General features: G+C 37.0%; 2 protein-coding genes across 2 annotated transcripts; both read right to left on the reverse strand.

Moving 5' to 3' along the window:
- Positions 1–318: 318 nt before the first annotated feature.
- On the reverse strand, positions 319–4,502 carry LOC105735255 (uncharacterized). The gene is made up of 9 exons (XM_086910078.1): positions 4,212–4,502; positions 4,039–4,152; positions 3,291–3,540; positions 2,964–3,188; positions 2,088–2,271; positions 1,756–1,956; positions 1,467–1,664; positions 1,124–1,403; positions 319–665 (listed from the first exon to the last, which is right to left on the reverse strand). The coding sequence occupies exons 1-9, from the start codon at positions 4,279–4,281 to the stop codon at positions 529–531; spliced, it is 1,659 nt and encodes a 552-aa protein (XP_086766204.1). The 5' UTR covers positions 4,282–4,502; the 3' UTR covers positions 319–528.
- A 242-nt stretch (positions 4,503–4,744) lies between these two features.
- On the reverse strand, positions 4,745–18,354 carry ple (tyrosine hydroxylase ple). Its single transcript, XM_003692873.4, has 7 exons — positions 17,951–18,354; positions 10,740–10,851; positions 10,181–10,276; positions 10,038–10,091; positions 8,199–9,018; positions 7,011–7,377; positions 4,745–6,206 (listed from the first exon to the last, which is right to left on the reverse strand). Exons 1-7 carry the CDS (start codon positions 18,017–18,019, stop codon positions 6,042–6,044), a joined length of 1,683 nt encoding a protein of 560 aa, XP_003692921.2. The 5' UTR covers positions 18,020–18,354; the 3' UTR covers positions 4,745–6,041.
- Between the last annotated feature and the right edge of the window lie 806 nt (positions 18,355–19,160).

The following is a 19,160-nucleotide window of genomic DNA, read 5'->3' on the forward strand; positions in this document are numbered from 1 at the left end:
TTTTTTTTTTTTTTGTATGTTTTCTCAACTCTGTTCAAATCTCTGGAATCGATCCTGTAAAGGTATTCCACGGATATATAAACAGTTTAAATGCTATTGTAAATATTAACTTGGCGAACGTGCCACGGCCAACCTCGTAAAGTGAATCAATGCCTCGTGGAACGATTTCTTCGATTCGCCCACTTCCGGATGCGCGGTAGGAATCCAGAGAAAATCTGTTTGTGAATTAATGGATTCGCGGAAACACGGATCGTTTCGTCGTTATTTCGAGTTTTGAATGATGCGCTCGTATCCTGTTTCTAGTTAAGATAAGCAATATGAAGGGAGAAAATGATAAACCCACATTTATTCAAATTAAAGACGGACAAAATGTTTTTTTTTCTTTTTTTTTTTTTTTTTTAAATTTATCGATAAACTTCGTAAATTTAACGATCGATGAGATGTATTACGTGAAATGTTCGATGCGACAGAACTACGATTTTGCCGACGGTGTGAAACGATTTGCAACGAGGTATTCAAAGCCCTTGACTACAGGCACCATTCGTCGGTCTCTTGGCTCTCTTCCTTTTCGATCTTGTTGCGTTTCAACGCCGCTTTTCTCGATGCTTCCGGGCAACCACCGAAGATCCAATTCACCGCTCGTAGCAGAGCCGGTTTGAATCGATCTGGATCGTTAAAAATAAAGTCATAATTCGATGATAATTTTGTTCGTTGAATTTTCATCGTGGAATGTGAAATTTAGAATTTGTTATTTTGATATGATTTCTTTTTTTTTTTTTAATAATTTCGCAAGATTTTCAAGATTATTTGATTTTTCTTTTTTTTTTTTTTTTTCTCCAATAAACTTTCAAGTTTCAATCATTCTATCTTTAATGAAATCTCTTTTTAAGAACGCTTTATGCATATATAGAGCATAGATAAATTTTCTTTCGATGAAATATTGAAAAGGCTAATATAATCTTTACAATTTTAACTTTCAAAGATATTCCACGAATCGTTCAAATATCGTGTTCTTGAAAACTTATTTAAAAAGAAAAGATATACACGAGAAAAGTAAAATTTAATTGAAGATTCTGCGAAATATGCAGTAATATTTCCAATTTATAATGTTTAAACTACTTACTTTTCAGGATAGGCTCCATATCAAGTCCTTCGTAATAATCCAAAATCGACTCGTCCGAACTTTCCAACAAAGTATTCTCTTTTTGAGGTTTCTCGTCGAGATAGTGCTTTCGAATCGGCCGTTCCACTTGTTGAGAATTTTCGTCGTCAGCTTCTCCTCCTCGATCAGTGAGGTATGAAAAATCGTTGCAATAGTAACCACTCGACGGTTCGTTGTTCCTAGACCTTTTTTTCCGTAATTTGGTCATATTTTCATACGCATATTTATTCTCCATTTGTTTCTGTTCAAAAAAGGAAAAAAAAGTCATATTCAAATATTCTCTCACGAACCAATAACGTAATACCTGTTCAGCGCATGTTTCGTTATGCCCGTGTATATTTTCCTCTCTAAAATCAACCTTTCGAGTGTTCGAATTAACGTGCTTCATAGGACAAGTATCCATGTGATTATTGCAATCGATAGATGTATACAGATTCTCGTTGTTCTCTTGTAACACTTTACGCAATTTTGGATTCGAGCTTCGAGACAATCTTAAATGATGCTTTATGGAATTATGATATTCTTATGTAATTTTTGCCTGTTAATAACAATCTTTCATTTACTTTAACGCATTTTTTTTTTCTTTTTTTTACCTCGGGCAAATACTGCGTTGACATAGCTGCCTTGTTCAAAGTTGGATTCAAAGATCCAAAAGAATATTCATTGGATTTACAACAATCTTGATCACATTGGCATTGACTTGTTTGATACAACAACTTGTTCATAGAATATCCTGACCCGGTGTGTTCCGGGATCGAGCTGAATTCAATTTCCTTTATGTACGTTTCCGTGTCCTGCATTAAAGAAAGAAAGTAGAATAGAATTGTGAAAACGCAAAATTTTTTAAATTATTAGGGAGTATTTTAAATAAAGATTGTTTTTCGAACGAAATCTTATAAATTCTTCGATTTATTGGGTCCATTACATTCTCGTTAAGGTCTCTAGTTGGCCCCTCGTGTTCCGAGCTTGAGGCTTCCACTTTCGCCGACAGTTTGTCGGTGGAAGTGCCGCATTCCTTGTACTCCACTTTCATGTACGGATCTTGAACAATCACCATGTCTTCCTTATCGAACTTTTGATCGAATATCGCCATTTGTTGTGGACTGCCACTGTAAAAGAACGAAATTTTAAACGAAATTATATTATCAATTCTCAGCTGAATTCGAATTTGTCCGTTCATTTTTCTCTTCACAGAAAAGTTGAAGAACTGCAATGCCAAATGTCACGATACCATTGCTAATCGTTGTTCGTTGATATATTTGCTTACGTGTTAATCTCTTGCACTCTACAATTTCTCCTCTCGAGAGTTTCAGAGCGAAATAGATTTTCGCGAATATATAATCTCTTAATATATGCAAAAGATTAACAGTTTAATCAAAGCAACGAATGAAACAAAGACGATAAAAATCATCTGTATACGCATGGTTTATTTCTTTCTTTTACTACAAATTGGAATTACCGCCGCTGAAAGTAGCGAATTTCGATAGGATGAGAACACGTGACGTCATATTAACTTTATCGAATCACCACGTTTCTGCCAACAAGTTTCTCTGCTTAATCTGGAAGTGGGATGCTAATGTGATGTCACGTATTCTTGTGATGCCGGAAAAATATGCCGGAAGAGAAGCGACCCATTCTTACCGATAGAGGCACCTTGCTGGAAATTAAAAAATTACATTGCATTACGGTCTATTGGATATAGAAATCTGTTGATAAAATTGTTCGCTTTACATTTATAAATAATAAACGGGGAAAAAGTAATAATAGCAAAGAGTAAGAGTTCGATAATGTAATTATATACCTGATCAAAAGCGTGTAATTCTCTAAATTCTTATCGCGTTTCAAACCGGACAAACTTGTTTTCACGTATTTCTGAAAATCGTCCAATTTTTCGGGATAAAAATAGATCGGTTTGGAGATTTCCGCGCAATCACCCATAGAGATATCTTTCATGCTGCTGCGAAGATGACGTGACTTGGACAACGTGATTCGATCTTTGTGTTTTTTCCTTATCCTCTCCTTATTTCTAAATATATAATTAACGCCATTTTAAAACAAAAAAAAAAAAAAGAAGGAAAGAATAATATTGGCAATCGTTCGATAAAATTCGATAAATTTCCTCACTGACCCCATCATATCATCGGCCAAATACACTTTCGACTTTTTTGAAATACTTTTGTGGGGTCGATGGATGTGTTCGTTGTCATCTTGAATCTCTGGCGACATATATTTCTGCGAAGCGAGCGAATGCTCGTATCGAATACGATCGTACTTGGATTTAATCTTCTCGTACAGGTATTCGCTCTCCCGTGCACTCAGTGCAGATTTTAAACCGTTTGCCGTAAAATCGATCAACATATAACATATTCGACGAGCATCTGAAAAACAAATATTACGATAACTTGTAAACTTGACGAAAATTGGATGAAATTCGTGGAAAATAAATATTTGTAATTTGCATTTAAACTATCGAAGCATTCGTGGCTATTTAGATCGAATAAAGATATATATAGATATATAGACATCTGATTCGTTAATATAAAAAGTTAATATTTTTCTCTTTTAAATTTTACAAACTTCGATCAATCAAATCGAGCAATTTTAATAAACTAGAAATTAGAATAAACTAGAAATTACTAATTCAAGCATCGCTTAAAACAAATGTCTTCGTCCTTTTTTCTCAATCACATTTACATGTTACAACACAACGTTCCTTCCACACGATGATGTTAAAAAAGTAAGATAAAATATTTGCCTCGAGTCGAGAATTCAATTTACAATTATTATATAATATATATAGAATTAGACAACCCTCGTCTCTTCCACTCCGCATTTACGTCTATTCTTTTTCTTTTTTTTTTTCTTTTTTTACTCACGTGGACGTGATTCCGGAATATAGTAGAGAATAATACCGGACAACATCAGGATTATCAAAGACAAACGTTTTAAATATCCGAACCAGTTAAACACGAAGAACTCCTCCGAATAACCTGACGGGCAAAGAAGGAAGTCACATCGGGTGTCGAGGCATACGGGGCTTTCACCTTACTATCGTTGTTCCATGATTTTGACGCGGCGCATTGTATCATCAGCGCGCATAGCACCGCAAAAAGTTTCATGATCTCGAACGAGAACGCGGGTGCTGATCGCCCTATGATGGCTAAATACTCTTCGAGGGGTTTTATGTGGGAATCGCCATGATGTTTTCAATCGAAAACGAAAAGTGGAGACGGAAGATGGCTACGAATCTGTTCGAGGGGACGTTCGCCTCGAGAAGAATGATCCGGAAGCGATTTCACTTCGATGATGATCATCCATTTTTCATCATCGTGCGTGAAATGTGTTGCACGCGTGTTTGTATCGAGCTGGCGCTAAAACGAACGTGGATTATATAACGTGCAATCCAAAATTTTTACAAAAATTTATCATCGATCGAACGATATAGTGGTTTCGATTCACGTTGAAGAAAAGGAACGTTCTCTTCGCAAGTTCGATACTTTTTGAAGCCACTATAATACAATTTTTCCATTTTATTCGAGTATTCAGAAAGAAAGAATGAAAATGTTAAACGAAAGAAGAGGATTTATAAGATTTATATCTTAGACTTTTATTATGCTCAGAATACTTTACAATATAATACAAAGGAAATTCTAACGGGCGCGCCAATAATTTTCTACAGCAAGCGCGGAGGAGGTGCGCGCATCGAGCGCGGGGAAAGAAGTATTTGGTAACGAGTTATTGGGAGTATGGTGCAAGGTGCGCAAGCAATTACTCGGCACTACACGCTACGTTGGTGCGTCTCTAATGCAACATTGATCCGTGACTTCGTCATCGAAGTTGTGTTCGTGTGTAAGTGTGTGTGTGTGTGTGTGTACAGTAACTACATATCATACTCGAGATACGAATGCGTTCTTCGTTCCTAAAATTTCGAAAATAGAAAAAAAAAAAAAATACATAAATAACATCCACGTAACAATGATTCAACGATATCTTTTATATAATAATTTCACAGATGCATGGACGAACGAACGAACGAATCTTGCTGTTCGAAGAACGAGCACGTGTATCTCAAGCTCGATAACGTTAATTAATTAATTAAAGTAAAGAACCTACGTTGCTTTATAATACTTGATAGCCGTCCTCGTGTTCGGCCCAATTGGCAATTGACACACGAAGACGACACCGTTGTTGTGTCGCGATGCGAACTAAGGAAAAAACGCGACTACTTGTAATATTCTACGATAGTAATATGTAATACAATAATAATATAGAATACAATAGGGAACAAAATAACCGAATACGTACGTATGCATGGAACGTTCAAAGCGGATTCGGCTCGGTTTTCACGAGGCACGAACATCCACCGATAATACTATCTTTTTTTTTCTTCTTCTTCTTGCAAGAATATCACTATCAATAAATAATACGAGAGACAAGGGGTCGACTGATCGAATACTCGTATCGTACACGGAGAACAATACGAGTGAATCCGCGTTTTGAACGTGGTAATCCGGATACGCGTAGTATGGGCGACTTTATACACAGAGTGAACGAACGATCGAATGTGAACGATGATGACTTGGCGAGATTTTCGACGTTTTTTCGAAAAGGAAAAGAGAAGAAAAGGAAAAAAAAAGAAAGAAGGAAGGAAGGAAACAAGAGATACAAATTATAATACTTATTTACACTCGGCTTGATATGGATATCTTGAGGGGGAGGAGTGAAGAATCGCGAATGAGCAAATTTGAACGAAGTAAAGAATATATCGCGATATTTCCCTGCGAACACATTTTGAAGAGCATACGTCGAAGATCGGCAAACTTTAGGAAGCTCGATGATACGTGAAGTCGTATCGTGTCACCGCGGACCCTCTTGTTTTTTACGCGAACGATGTCTTCAGTTTGTTGACAGCGTTCGTGAGGTGCGTCATTTCGGTGTTCACTTGAGCCATTAGGTTGTCCAACCTGTCCACGCTGTCCAGTATCTCGACGCGTTGCGTGTACGGATCGTACCTAACCTCAAAAGGCCGGCTCATGGTAGACACCTGGAACACAGTTGACGGAAGTTAATAACGAAAAATTCATGTTGAACTGATATCCCAATAACTTGTTCTCACATTCACAGTCTGTTATTCTTATTTTTCTCCTTCTCTTACAGCATCTCAATTTTCATTACTTCATTATTTTCTTTCTCTCTATTGTCAATTTCTTAATGAATAGAAATCATTTCGTTATTTAATAACGAAAAATCAAACTCATCTCCACTTGAACTAATTTCATTACAGTTCCACGCTCACAAAACTCAGAAACTTTGAAAATAATATTTCGATCGTCACGAATGTCAAACTCGGACTAACGCCGAAAATAGTTCGATCCGAGATCGCGGTCTTATTTCACATAAAAATCTAACTATTTAATAGTATATTATTCTACACCTTATAAGATTATACTTAAAGAGCTTAGGAATCTACTCATGAAGCGATATTTTAAAAAAAAATCAAACATATATAAATATTGTCGTTCGAATTGCTGCATCAATGCCGGAGAGTCATCGCACTACACTGAATAGTGATTGGAGCGCAAGAGTTAAAACATAATCGTTTCAATTTAACTTAATTTATTCTCTCGACTATTATACTTATTTAAAGAATAAAACATCTTAATATTCGACGGAAAGAAAAATCATTCTAATTTCTACGTAAAATATATTGATCCATATTAAGCGTAGAGTGCAAATTATACAAATTAATCTTTTATGACCATTAAAAAAACGGCAAAAATCCATGGTCTATAGATATGGCGGTGATGCCAGGCATCGAAGTCTCCAAGCTCGATCGATCGACACTTACCCAACGGCGGAATTTCTCTTTGGCATCCTCGAAGCTCTCCGCCACGAAGTAGATCGGTTGGTAATCTTGATCCTGGTACTTTTGAACGGCGGTGGACTTTGGCTCGAACGGTCGATGCTCGCATTTGCCGCTCGTGAGCGCGTGAAGGAGCTCGCCGTAGGCGGACAAAAGGCCGGCGCCGTAGGCTTTCACATCCGGCCCTTCCTTGCAGAGGCCGAACTCGATGGTGAACCAATAAATCGTGGACAATTTCTCGATTTCCTCGTCGGAGGCGCCGAGCGAAGCGAGGCCGATCTCCTGGGAGAATTGGGCGAAGCTTGGATCGGCCAACAGCGGCATGTGCCCCAAGAGCTCGTGGATGCAATCTCTGCGAAGAAGAGAAGTTAGATTGATAAGATTGAACGTGATAATATTACTTTTATTTTATATATATATATTCGTATAATTAATTGAACTGAGAGAACAAAGTGTAGGAAGACCGAAATCAGAAATAGCGAAGCTTTCATCTTTAATTACGAAGCGTAATTTCATTATCTAATATTCCACGTTGAGATAGAGTCGATATATATCTATAATACAAATTGTACAATAAGAATTCTTGATTATAATTTGAAAATGTTCGATCTGGGTGAAGAGGAAAATCGATGTGATAATTTTGAGACGTTTCTTTCGCGAGATACACTTTCGTCAAAATCGAAAATTTTGACGAGGGTTATTTCGATGGAGAAAATAGTGTCCGTAACTGTGAAACCGAATTATCAACGCCATCGTGTCGTTAAAAGCCAATTAGAGCTCCATTACGAGCTTAGAGAGGCACGGTAATTCTATTATTATCGTTCTCTGTGTAACGGGAGGTCGCTCTCATCATAACGCAGTATCGATTGCTCCCGTATTATACCTTCGTGCGAGAAGATCTCAAAGAAGAATTATATGAAAACGAGAGAAAAGAAAAAAAAAAGAAAGAAAGAACTTTAAGGAAATAGAAAATTAGAAAAAATTAAAGAATCGACTAACCACGAGTCCATCTTTATGAATTAATAATTGACAATATGATAATTATAATTAAATCAAACGAGTAACCAAATTTAATTCCAATAAAATTCTAACAATTCGTTATATAACGCACGATTATATTTAAAAACATTCTCCAAAAGGAATTTAACCAAGGAAAAGAAGAAACAAACTCACGGCTCAGGAGTGTGATACGGGCTCTTGATGTGACGGATGTATTGAGTGCTCTGGAACACCCTGAACGCGAGGCTCGACAAGAAATCCCTGGACGTGAGCAATCCGGCCGCAGGTCTCAAGGTGAATCCCGTGTTCTTCTTCAAGAACTCGCTCACCTCCTGCAGCTGGGGTATACGGTGAGGCTCGAAGATCTTCTCCTCCTGCATCTTCTTGAAATTTCTCCTATATTCGGCGCAAGCGTGTTTCGGGACCAGGTCGACCAGGGTGTTGAACACCCGGGTCCAAGTCTCGGTCTCCGTCTCTGTATAAGGGACGGTTGGTATCGCGTCACCGTACTTGTACGCGAACGCAATTTCAGCAATGAACTTTCTGCGGGCACGGTACTCCTTGTCAGCGAAACCGGGATGGTTCATGTCGAGGTCAGGCTCGAATTTGGTCATCAGATGGTTGCAATTGTCGAGGTCGGACGCGTGCCTCGGGAACCAGGGGTCCTTGATGCTGACGGAGTTGTCCGCGAGCAGGGTGACGCCGTCCAAAGCGGAACTCTGGCGGAGGTTCCTGATCAGTTGCAGCAAGTACTGCCTCGTCATGTCGATCTTGACGAGCACGTCGAACTGGAGGCCCTCTTTCTTGGACGGCCGAGACTCGACGTGGGTCACCGTCCCTTTGAAGTTCTCGATCGTCTTCAAGATCCTCGCCAACGAACCGATCCCCTCCCTCAGACGCAGCACGAGTGCCGCTTTCTGCACCGTGTGCTCGCTCTCCGGGCATTCAGCTATGGTCTTCGCCAACACCACTTCCTCCTCGGTCAGTCCAGCGTCTGAATGGAAACCATGAAGAGATCGTTAGATCGATCGTCTTTATCGCGTGAATTAATTATATTTTGAAAAATCGAGGATGAGTTTCGAATCTTCGAGATTCGTTGAGAAAAATTCTAACACAGTTTAAACGAAGAGTGAAAATATTAAATTTATTTTGCAAATCGTTTGCAATTCTCTTAAGAGAGTTCGTACGAAAATGATTTGACCCACCGTTTAAATTATCAAATTTGACGCCACTTTCCTTTCGAATTTCAACGCGATGTCCCGAACGGCTAAGTGATTTTCCATGGCCGGTAATAATCGAGCAATTCAAAGTCCATTTCCGCGGTGTGCCCACTTTTATACGGGGCGTCGTTGCACTCGGAGGGAGGAAGTAGGGACAAGAAGTAAAGTACCTCTTATTGTCGGACGTGCCCCGTGGCAAAGATCGAGACGGCAGAGAAAGAAATACATTTATCGCGCGGAGGCGTTTTCAGAAAGGGCTAATACGATTCTAAATGCACAAAGCGGATTCGAAAAAGTGACGAGGGAGAAAAGGTTCTCTGTTCCACCCTCTTTGGTCAAGTGTGTTCTGTGCCATCCTGGGATAGAAAGTGCTTCGTTTAATGCATTCGTTTGTGCATTTATTTTTTTGTTTCTCGTACTTTCGAAAATTTTCTCGATCTTTTCGATTTCTGTTAAAATCGAAAGTACAGAAGTTGATTTCACATTCGAATTTTAATATTGAACGAGTGCTGACAAGCAAAATTAAATATCGAATATTTTTGTATCTTTATTTTTAACTGATTTGACTTATACTGTTTTTCATATTAGTTTCGATTAGTTTTTTTGAAAATCTCACCCATCTCATTGAAATTTCTATGATCATTATTAATCATATTATTAATATAATTATTTTTATCACGGTTCGAATTTACTGAGTGATATAAAATTTATTAGAATTTACAATTTTGTTTTGGAAAAAAAGGTAATTGGAAGAATAGAATAATTAAAGATTATTACATATAAATATACTTACCATTGTTGTAATCTTCATCTGGTTTGACTACGTCACTGTCTTCCGTTTTAATCTCTGCAAGTCAAACACAATTGCGTGCTCATGCCAAATGCAATATCTAACATGCTTGTATAACCATCGAAAGATTTTAGATAAATACAAACCTCCATTCTTGGCGATGCAAGCCAATGTTTCCAACTGTTCATCATCGCTCGACGAAGCATAACGTTCCGTGTCATGTGGACAGATAGTTTCTTCGCCTATCGAGGTTAATAGCAAATGAATTTATCATGCAACATCGATATTATTGTTGCATAACTCATATTTTCATTCACTCATTAAACAAGTCCTCGTATAGTCCTCAAGAAGAGGCCACTACATATACAATTCTCTAATTTTGCGAAAATCAATTAGTTATAAAAAAGTTTCAGAAATATCGAAGAACATTTGAATAATAAAATATAATTCGATAATTTATAAAATAATTTACAATCATCATCACGATTATGAAACGTACGAAGATTTTCGCAAATAATTGCAAACCAATAAGATTTGTTATCACTATCATGATTATATTAATCATATTGATAAAAATAATACACATGCAATAATACGAGCAATACAATCAATCGTACGAACATTCAAAAGATTCAAAGGGATACACCTATTTAATTCAGATAAAAATTTCTCATATCCTACATGCAATGTAAAACAGCAACTTACCATTCGCCCGTTGACGTGCTTCTTCCAAAACGCTCTGCTTCGTTTGCTTGACGACCAAAGTTTCGAAACGAGCATCGTCCACGAGAGATCGTCGTCTCGCCGGATATCCATTCTGAAATAAAACAAAACAAAAAATTGTTATTCAATCAATATTTAATCAAGCATACAAATTAAACGATATAAGGATATTCTTATTGTTCAGCGAACTTCTTCTTAACGAGGAATCAAAGTTTATCTAATTCTCAAAGGTTGGACAAGTTGGGATAAAGAAGCGGAAATTAAGGTTGAAGGCAGGTATCCGGTTGTCGTTGAAGGATCGGAAATTAAGGGATCCCGGCACGGTGGATATAAAGCACAAAGAAGAACTTGCATCGATGACTTTCTGTGTGATCTGATCCTTGCATTGTCGTGGATGTAAAGAAGATAAAGAAGAAATATTCGTTAATTATTAAAAATGAAGAAAGGTGGGAAATCGATTTAATAACAGGAAAAAATTCATTATTTCTATCTTAAGCTCTATACTATTTTATAAAATATTTATCCTTAAAAATAAATAGAAGAAGATAATTACGATGATGAAACGAAAAGTTGAAAAAATATTTTACAAAAATTGTGCTCGAGAATCAAACTCGAAAGAGTATCACACGGTGTATAACCATAACACGGTTATATAGAATATATCGACAATTAGAGGCTCGTTAGAAATTCTTGGACGCGCGAGAGGCCGATGCAAGAGTGGAGAGGCATCATTCAAATTCAGAACGACCGCTTTTCATGAATGGCGCACGCAAGGTGGCCACCCAGTTCCATTTTTCAAAGCGGTTGGCACGGTTTAGAGAAAACGTGTAGTAATCCCTTAACAACGCATCGCGCGAACTGGGCCAAGTACTTCGACGATGGATAAATGACCGATGACTCTATAGATTCTGGTGCGTCACTAGATGCATTTGATCTAAAATATATTGTCACCTGTGTTCAAGAGAGAAAGAAAAAAAGAAAGAAAGAAAAAAAGTAGCCGGTCTCCCGATTCAATTAGAATCCTTTGAAGTTGAAGTTTCTTATCCAGTGCCACCTGGTTAATTAACTCGATCGTGAGTCATGTACACGCGCGTAGCTAGCAGGCTCGATTTATAATGGATTGCTCTTTGTTTCACGCGATAAGAATAGCGTTTTGTGTGGCACGAGTTCGTGTAAAGAAAAGTGAAAAGTGAATCGTAATTGAGCTGGATGGTGATAAATTTACATTTGTGCACCACGTGTTGAGAGTATTCTGATTTTAATTCGACTGATTTTAATAATTTATGCTCTTTGTTTCGTGTATTTGGGGGTATATTTTTTTATCGAAAGATTTGACAATGAAAATAGTAATGGTGGAAAAATCATTCAAGTATCAATTATACAAATTTCTTTTCTACAAATCGAATGAATTTCCTAATTTTAATCACGGGTTTCGTTACACATGAAGCGAAATGAACGTTTCAATTTCGCGGTTGATTGATATATTTGCATGGAATTGGATATTTTTTTATCGATCAAGCTGGATAATGATGCGTGACAAACGTATTCAAGGTCGATCATTATTTCGCCATTAAAATCATAGTCGTACAGCGCTATTAGTTTAGTGACGTAACACCTGGTATGCATCACTGAAATGCAACTACCGGTTAAACAACGAAACGAGTTTCCCTCGACAAATTTCAAATTACACATTCGATAAAATCCTGGTAATCTCTTCACAATTAGAAGAAGAGAATTAGGATAAGTTATAATTTTGGAAAGAGATTGTTCTTTCTATTTAGTGATAATTATTCTCAAACAAAAATTTAATGATACGTAATTTGTGCAACTGTACAATTAATCTCAAAATAACGATCGTACAATTTTGCCAGTGTTTAATTACTCGAGGTTTAGAAAGAAAATTTTCAAAGCAATTTTCTTGTTTTTAAAATTAAAACAATTTTCCCAGAATAAATCTAATAATTTCATTTAAAATAATATATCGATCGAAATTAAAATCTAAATGAAGATAGAGATAAAAAATATAATCTTCCTAAATTTAAATTTCTATAAAACACGAGTATTCCAATTCTTCAAAAATTTCTTCACCTTTACTTCATACTTAATCCATAACAATTAACAATTAACAATTGCGTAAACTATTCCATTCATAAGCATCCGTCGTTAAGAATAAACGTTTTCGAAATCGAAAATGGAGAAGAGGAAGAAGAAGAAGAAGAAGAAGAAGAAGAAAAAATACTGGAAAAATGATAGCAACCGCAAATCATTACGTGATCAATATGCATAATGCATCTGGTTCATTAATACGATTTTTCTTTTCAGATTCAGAGATGTTTTAAATAAGCAAAAAGGCCATTTAAATAGAACAATTAGCATAGTGGATAGACGAGCCAAACCCGATTATTGCCGCATACGTATGCAAATTCGGAACGCGTCGCGATTGACCGTGTCGGTGTCGTCGATTAGAGGCGTTGTCAACCGCGTGGCGAGCCTCCAAAGGCGAATAACGGAGATTAGAGCAGCGTTCAGGGACTCAACCATTGGACTTACAATCACTTCACGTTCTCATATTTATAAGATATTCATATAATTATCATGCGGGATCCGAGGTCGGCCGATTTTGCAACGCGATACAATTATGCGATCCTTGCCGCGTGGCAAAGGCCAGCCTCTCGTTCGAGGGTGTTAATCGCCGTTAATTACGATATTTTTCTAATTAATCGTAGCTGATAAACGTGGCTCGATCAATTGGATCGATCGAAAAGATTCGAGAGATCGAAACAGAATTTATTTATTTATTTATTCATTTTTGAAGAACTTCTTAACATTAGAATGATGTGGATTCATTTTCATCCATGAATTTTATCTCGAAGGATAATTTGTACAAAAGATATTCGATATCTTTGGAAAAGAAATATAAGATATATTGGTATACAAAAACGTCGATTGAATCTATCCCGCTCTAGCCAACGTAAATTGCTTATTAACTCGATAAACTTCTATCGCGTTTTAAATATGTTCCACGCGAGTTAATATCAACATCCAGTACATTTCCGCAATAAAAGGATAATTTTATAGGCAAGAGATAATATTTCAATCGCTTTAAAATAATATTCGAGCTTGTTAATCAATCCTTGTGCAAATTGGAAGAGTGCATAAACGATCGTTGAAATACTCGGCGGAGCGAATCTGTTACAATACGAATTTCATTGATTTCGTTGAAAAAGCGACGTTAACGATATTCAAATAGGATGGATTTCCACTCTATTGGAAATTAATTAATCTAAACACACATGGGCGCGACTGGGTAAACCGTAGGAATTTTTCTAAACAATATTATAAGACGGATCGTGTTTGCACAAGATAAATAGATAAACGAACGAGGAGTGGGATAGGTAACGATGACAATTGGCGACACTGTCGATGAAATAAATTGATTACGAATGCGTAATGAGAAACGCGAGAAAGGTCGAATGATTTTTCACCCCCTCGTTGGAATGGCGCGAACACGATCGATAGAGATCGAACTACGTGCGAGCGCGTAGCGGATTCTGGATCCGATCTCTATCTAGATCCGGCGTGTGCACGAGTTCCGTTCGAGTGAGTCAGACTTATCAACGTCGTTTCTTTCCCACTCTCGTTAACACAACGCATACGTAAGTACGCTCACTTAAGCGATATTTCATTGTGCATTAACAGGCGCAAGTGAATTTTAAATTTTTTGCAAAAGACAAGTTTTCTCGAATTTCAACGATTATTCGACGAAGGATATATTTAATTAATGTTTATTGATCGATGATTAGAAGAGAAGCGTGATTAGCATTGATTATTAATTTAATGGTATTAATGTATATTCATGTAGATTTACATACGTTATTACGGTTTGTTTTTAACGTGATTTGTATTTCTAACATTTTATCTGAAAATCTACGTTTCTATTTATTGCGCACGTGAGAATAATCTCCCGTAACAGCGCGTTATATAAAAGAAGAATTATTTTTATTAATGAATATATTGGCCGAGAATATTTAAATTTCGTTGTTTTTCATACGAATTTAGAAATTTAATATTTCTTAAGAAATATATCAATATTTTAATATATTATTCTCAAAAGTGACATTTTTTTTCTTAATTTTTCGTTTTTCTTTCTTTCTTTCTTTTTTTTTTTTTTTTTTTGGAAAAATTTCAAGCTTTTTAAGCTTTTAACTTCTTTAAAAAGCTTCACTTTTGTCTTTCTTTTGTCTGCACATTTCAGTTGTAACATGTATATAATGGACATATACACATACATATATAAATAGTAATCGTTCGTTGTACGTTATAATTACTTGATTCACAATTGTGATTACTATAATTATCTCCACTTATAATAATCATCGAAATGTGATTTTATTTACTTAACTCGGACACGTGATATCATGATTTCCAAAATTTCATCAGATACGCCTGCTCATCACTGTTTGCCTGTACGATACAGGTTTAATTTACGGAGAAAGTAAAGGATTAATGGCCACGGGTCAAGTGTGAATCAATTTGCTTCTCGGCCGGTGAAATGAGAAACTCACGTCCTCCACTGAAGATCGATCTTTTTTTTATTTTCCTTATTATAAAAGTTGGACGATCATTGAATTGCATATCTAATGTCGATTGGAAGAAAAAAAAAAAATGTTCTTTTAAAAACATGTTATTCGAAGAAATAGAATTTCAAAGATTCGTAATATTTCCTCAAATTTATAGCGTCTCTTTCATTTTCCAAGATTTCTAACGTTCCTCGCATTAATAAAATTCATAACAATTTATAAAATATCGACATGAGCGAGGAAATAAAAAATTCCTATATTAATGAATGTACATCTCGCGTGTTACACTTTTATTATCTTATTACTATTACGCGTATTTTATGAATATTTTAAACATCGTATCACAAAATCAGCGATTATATATTTTCGCAATGATCAATTTCGATTCGAATTCTCTTTTATAGCACACGAAACGGCAATTTAATTTTATTACACTTAAAAAAAAGAAATCACGAACTAAAAGAAAATATATATACACACATATATAAATAATGAAAGAAACGATTGCATAAGTAGAACGCAACGACAGTGCGTGCGACTAATAAATCTGAATCTACGACGATGAGGCCGGGTATGAATGAAAAAAAAAAAAAAAAGAAACTAACCAGACCTTGCACCGGGATGCCAATTAATCTTCAGTCGCCGCACGATTTGAAAAAAAAAGAAGGAAAAAGAAAAAATGCACGCGAGAAAACGCGGATAGGAGTCCTTGCGTTTCTAATTCTCCGAGGGCCCGTACCTCCCTCGTTTATGAATGGAAAAAAAGAATCACGGCCTCGAGAGAGGAGGCTTCGATCGAAAGTCGTTATTGCGCGATCGTTCGACGATTTGAAAGCGATTTGGCGCGCGCGCGCGATTTTCCAAGCGGGATCGAGGGGGATCACGGATTCGATAACGAAACGATAAGCCGTAATTGACATTATTAAACGTTTTTTGATTTCTTTATTGTCGTGAAACACACACATAACCAATGTGTTGAGAATGATCAAACGCGGACCTTGGACGCGCGTTCGTGTTCCTTTTTCCGCAAAATCGTGTATAAATACCCGTTCCTCCAGCGATCGATAGAAAAGTGAAAGATCGAAGCACGGCTGTGCGTAACTCTCGTCGATTTGTTATTTTACGCGTCGTTTTCACCTGTTTGCCTCTGTTTGGCTACGATCTCGGTTTCCATTCTGCGTCGCGTTTTCTCTCCTCTCGTTTTTTATTTTTTGAATTTGTTTTTTTTTCTTTTTTTTATAGTTTCATGAAATGAATGAAGCAATGGAGTAGTTTGTTTAGATGTTGTGTTTCTTTTTTTCTTTTTCTATGAAGTATATGTTTTCATTGAATCGAAAGCAATGGAAGAAAGATTGGTGAAAATTGAATTTCCACGCTCAAGTTTATCGGTTCGTTCGGATGATGTTTTACATTTGTTTTATCGATTTCGATAATTTCCACGAATAAATATGAAGAATGGAGTTGAATTTTCATAGAAGGATATAGGAATATGCTCCAATTATGGATTTGATTATAAAAATCTCGTTTATAAAATTATATCATCTTTTTCGAAAAAAGAAAAAATTAAATTATTCATACGAAGCAGCAAAACATTTTTTTTAATTTTTAAATCGATCGTATATATTGGAACGGAATTATCAATTTTGAAATATCAAAAATATAACAATCGAACTATTAAATCAACTCTAGTTGCTAGAGACTAACTATCAAACGATCAAATCGAATGATCGAAACGAACTCGATCGATACTGTTGCAATAAAGTATAAACGCAAGGTTACCAACATTACGTAACCATCGTAGTAATCGATCACGTGTACTTTCTCTATACTTTTGGGCATCTTCATCATTTCCAGTTTGAGAATTTCACTCGAGCGGCCTGTACGAAGGTGAAATACCGCGTTTGTGTACGTGTGTCCATGCACGCGCTTACACGAGGATCGGTTGTCATTTATTTTTTTTTTTTTCAGCCGTTACGAAATATACCGGACGTTTATCAAGAAAGTCACGTAGGCAAAAAAAAAAAAAAAAAAAAAAAGAAAAAATAAGGAAGAAAAAAAAACGAAAGAGAACTCTTCCGTGTATGAAAGTATTTCCAAAGATATAGGTGTTCTCAAGTTTCTAAATAATATATCCCGCGTTAGAGGTTAACGAAACAAATCTCGTGAGATATTTATCACGATAGATTTTCAAGCTGAGAATCATCGTTCGAAAGTTTTGTATCGTGTCAATGATACTGGGAACAGAGAAAGTGAAACGAGATTAAACGGGGAGATGAATGAAGTATAGCGTGACGCGCGAGAATCGTGGCAGTTCAAACGTGCGGCAAAGTTCCCGCGCTTTTCTCGCGACACTCCGTTTGACACTCCCGTAACCCCAATAACTTTCTCCAAATAAATATCTACAAAATTCCCTCTCTTTCTAAATCCACTGCTCAATATCACCGGTTAACATCGAATTGATTAATTGTCAACAACTTTTTTTCCCCGAAATCAATCAACAAGTCGTATTACATGTATTCATCCGTCGAAATATTTTTCGAAAAGTAGGAAATATTCGTAACGCATTCTTCATTTCCCCAAACTCGTTCCTTATTCACTATTCGAACTACTCACCTCGATGCTGTAAGATTTCTTGATAGCGAACATCTCGCGGTTCTTCTGCGCCGCTGCTACAGCCATCATACTCGCCGTGCTGTTCTTCCTGACCGAAAAACTCTTCGAGCCCCCAAGGAAAAAAGAGATCGGCTGCTTTTTTTTCTTTTCGCCCGAGCTTTTCACTGCCGTCCGGCCGAGGGAACTCGATGGATCAAGAGGCAACAACGATCACCCGATTCTTCCTCTGCTCTTTCTCTCTTTCTCTTTTCGAGAGTTCGTCTTATTACGCTCTTATGCTCTCCCTTCGAGACCTCGATCCGGCTCGACGGCAACGACAACAACGACGACGATACGACGACAGAACGACGGATTCCTCTCGGTATAAGTCCGCTTTGGATGAAGCGTACGAGCGAATGCGCCTACGGGGCGGATTGCCGCCGCATATAAACGTTGCCTCCCTTCACCGCCGGCTAATGCCGGGGTCAGGGGTGCCCCCACCCCACCCCCGTTTCGGGTGGTCCATCGGCTGCAACCACCACCAGCTCCTCCGCCGTCGCCACCACCACCACCGCCACCGCCGTCGTCGTCCTCGCCTGTTCGAGCATCGTCGTTCTTCCACCGATCGCGCAGACCTCATTTACGAACACCACGAGGTATTTCCACGATTTCCTCTTGTCCTCTTCTCCTCGTCGAGCATTTTCTCGTGTCAATTTATCATTTTGTTTTATTATTTTTGTTTTCTTTTTTTTTTTTTTTTTTTTTTTGTTCTTTCGAGCGTGGAACCAAGATTTTCGAGTGTTCAACAAGTGAGATTGTAAATTTTTTTCTGAATACTTAAATTTTTCATAAATTCGCGACGATTTACGATTGTGAATTTTGGGATATTAAATTAAAAAAAAGGTCAGTGAGTGATAATAATGATTGATTTTTGAATCTTTTTATTTGTTTGATTTTCGAAGATTTTGGAAGAAAGTTTGAAAATCTCGATAGACTCTTAGTAGAAGTGAATGTTCCGAAGTGATCGAAATCGTTTATTATCGATAGTGTATTCTTCGTGTCGTATTCTCTTGAAACGCCTCGTTTATTAATCGAATTACACATCGACGGAACAAAAATTCTCCTTCTTTGAACGATTTTCTCGATCGTTAGCGAGGATCGGCTGCAAATCGGATCTCAAGGCCGATCTCCCTCCCATCCGAAGTCGATCCGTCTTATCCCATCTCGTTAT

This window comes from Apis florea, unplaced genomic scaffold (assembly GCF_048593485.1).
Source record: "Apis florea isolate Af1SG1 unplaced genomic scaffold, ASM4859348v1 contig_3170_pilon, whole genome shotgun sequence".
Lineage (NCBI taxonomy): Eukaryota > Metazoa > Arthropoda > Insecta > Hymenoptera > Apidae > Apis > Apis florea.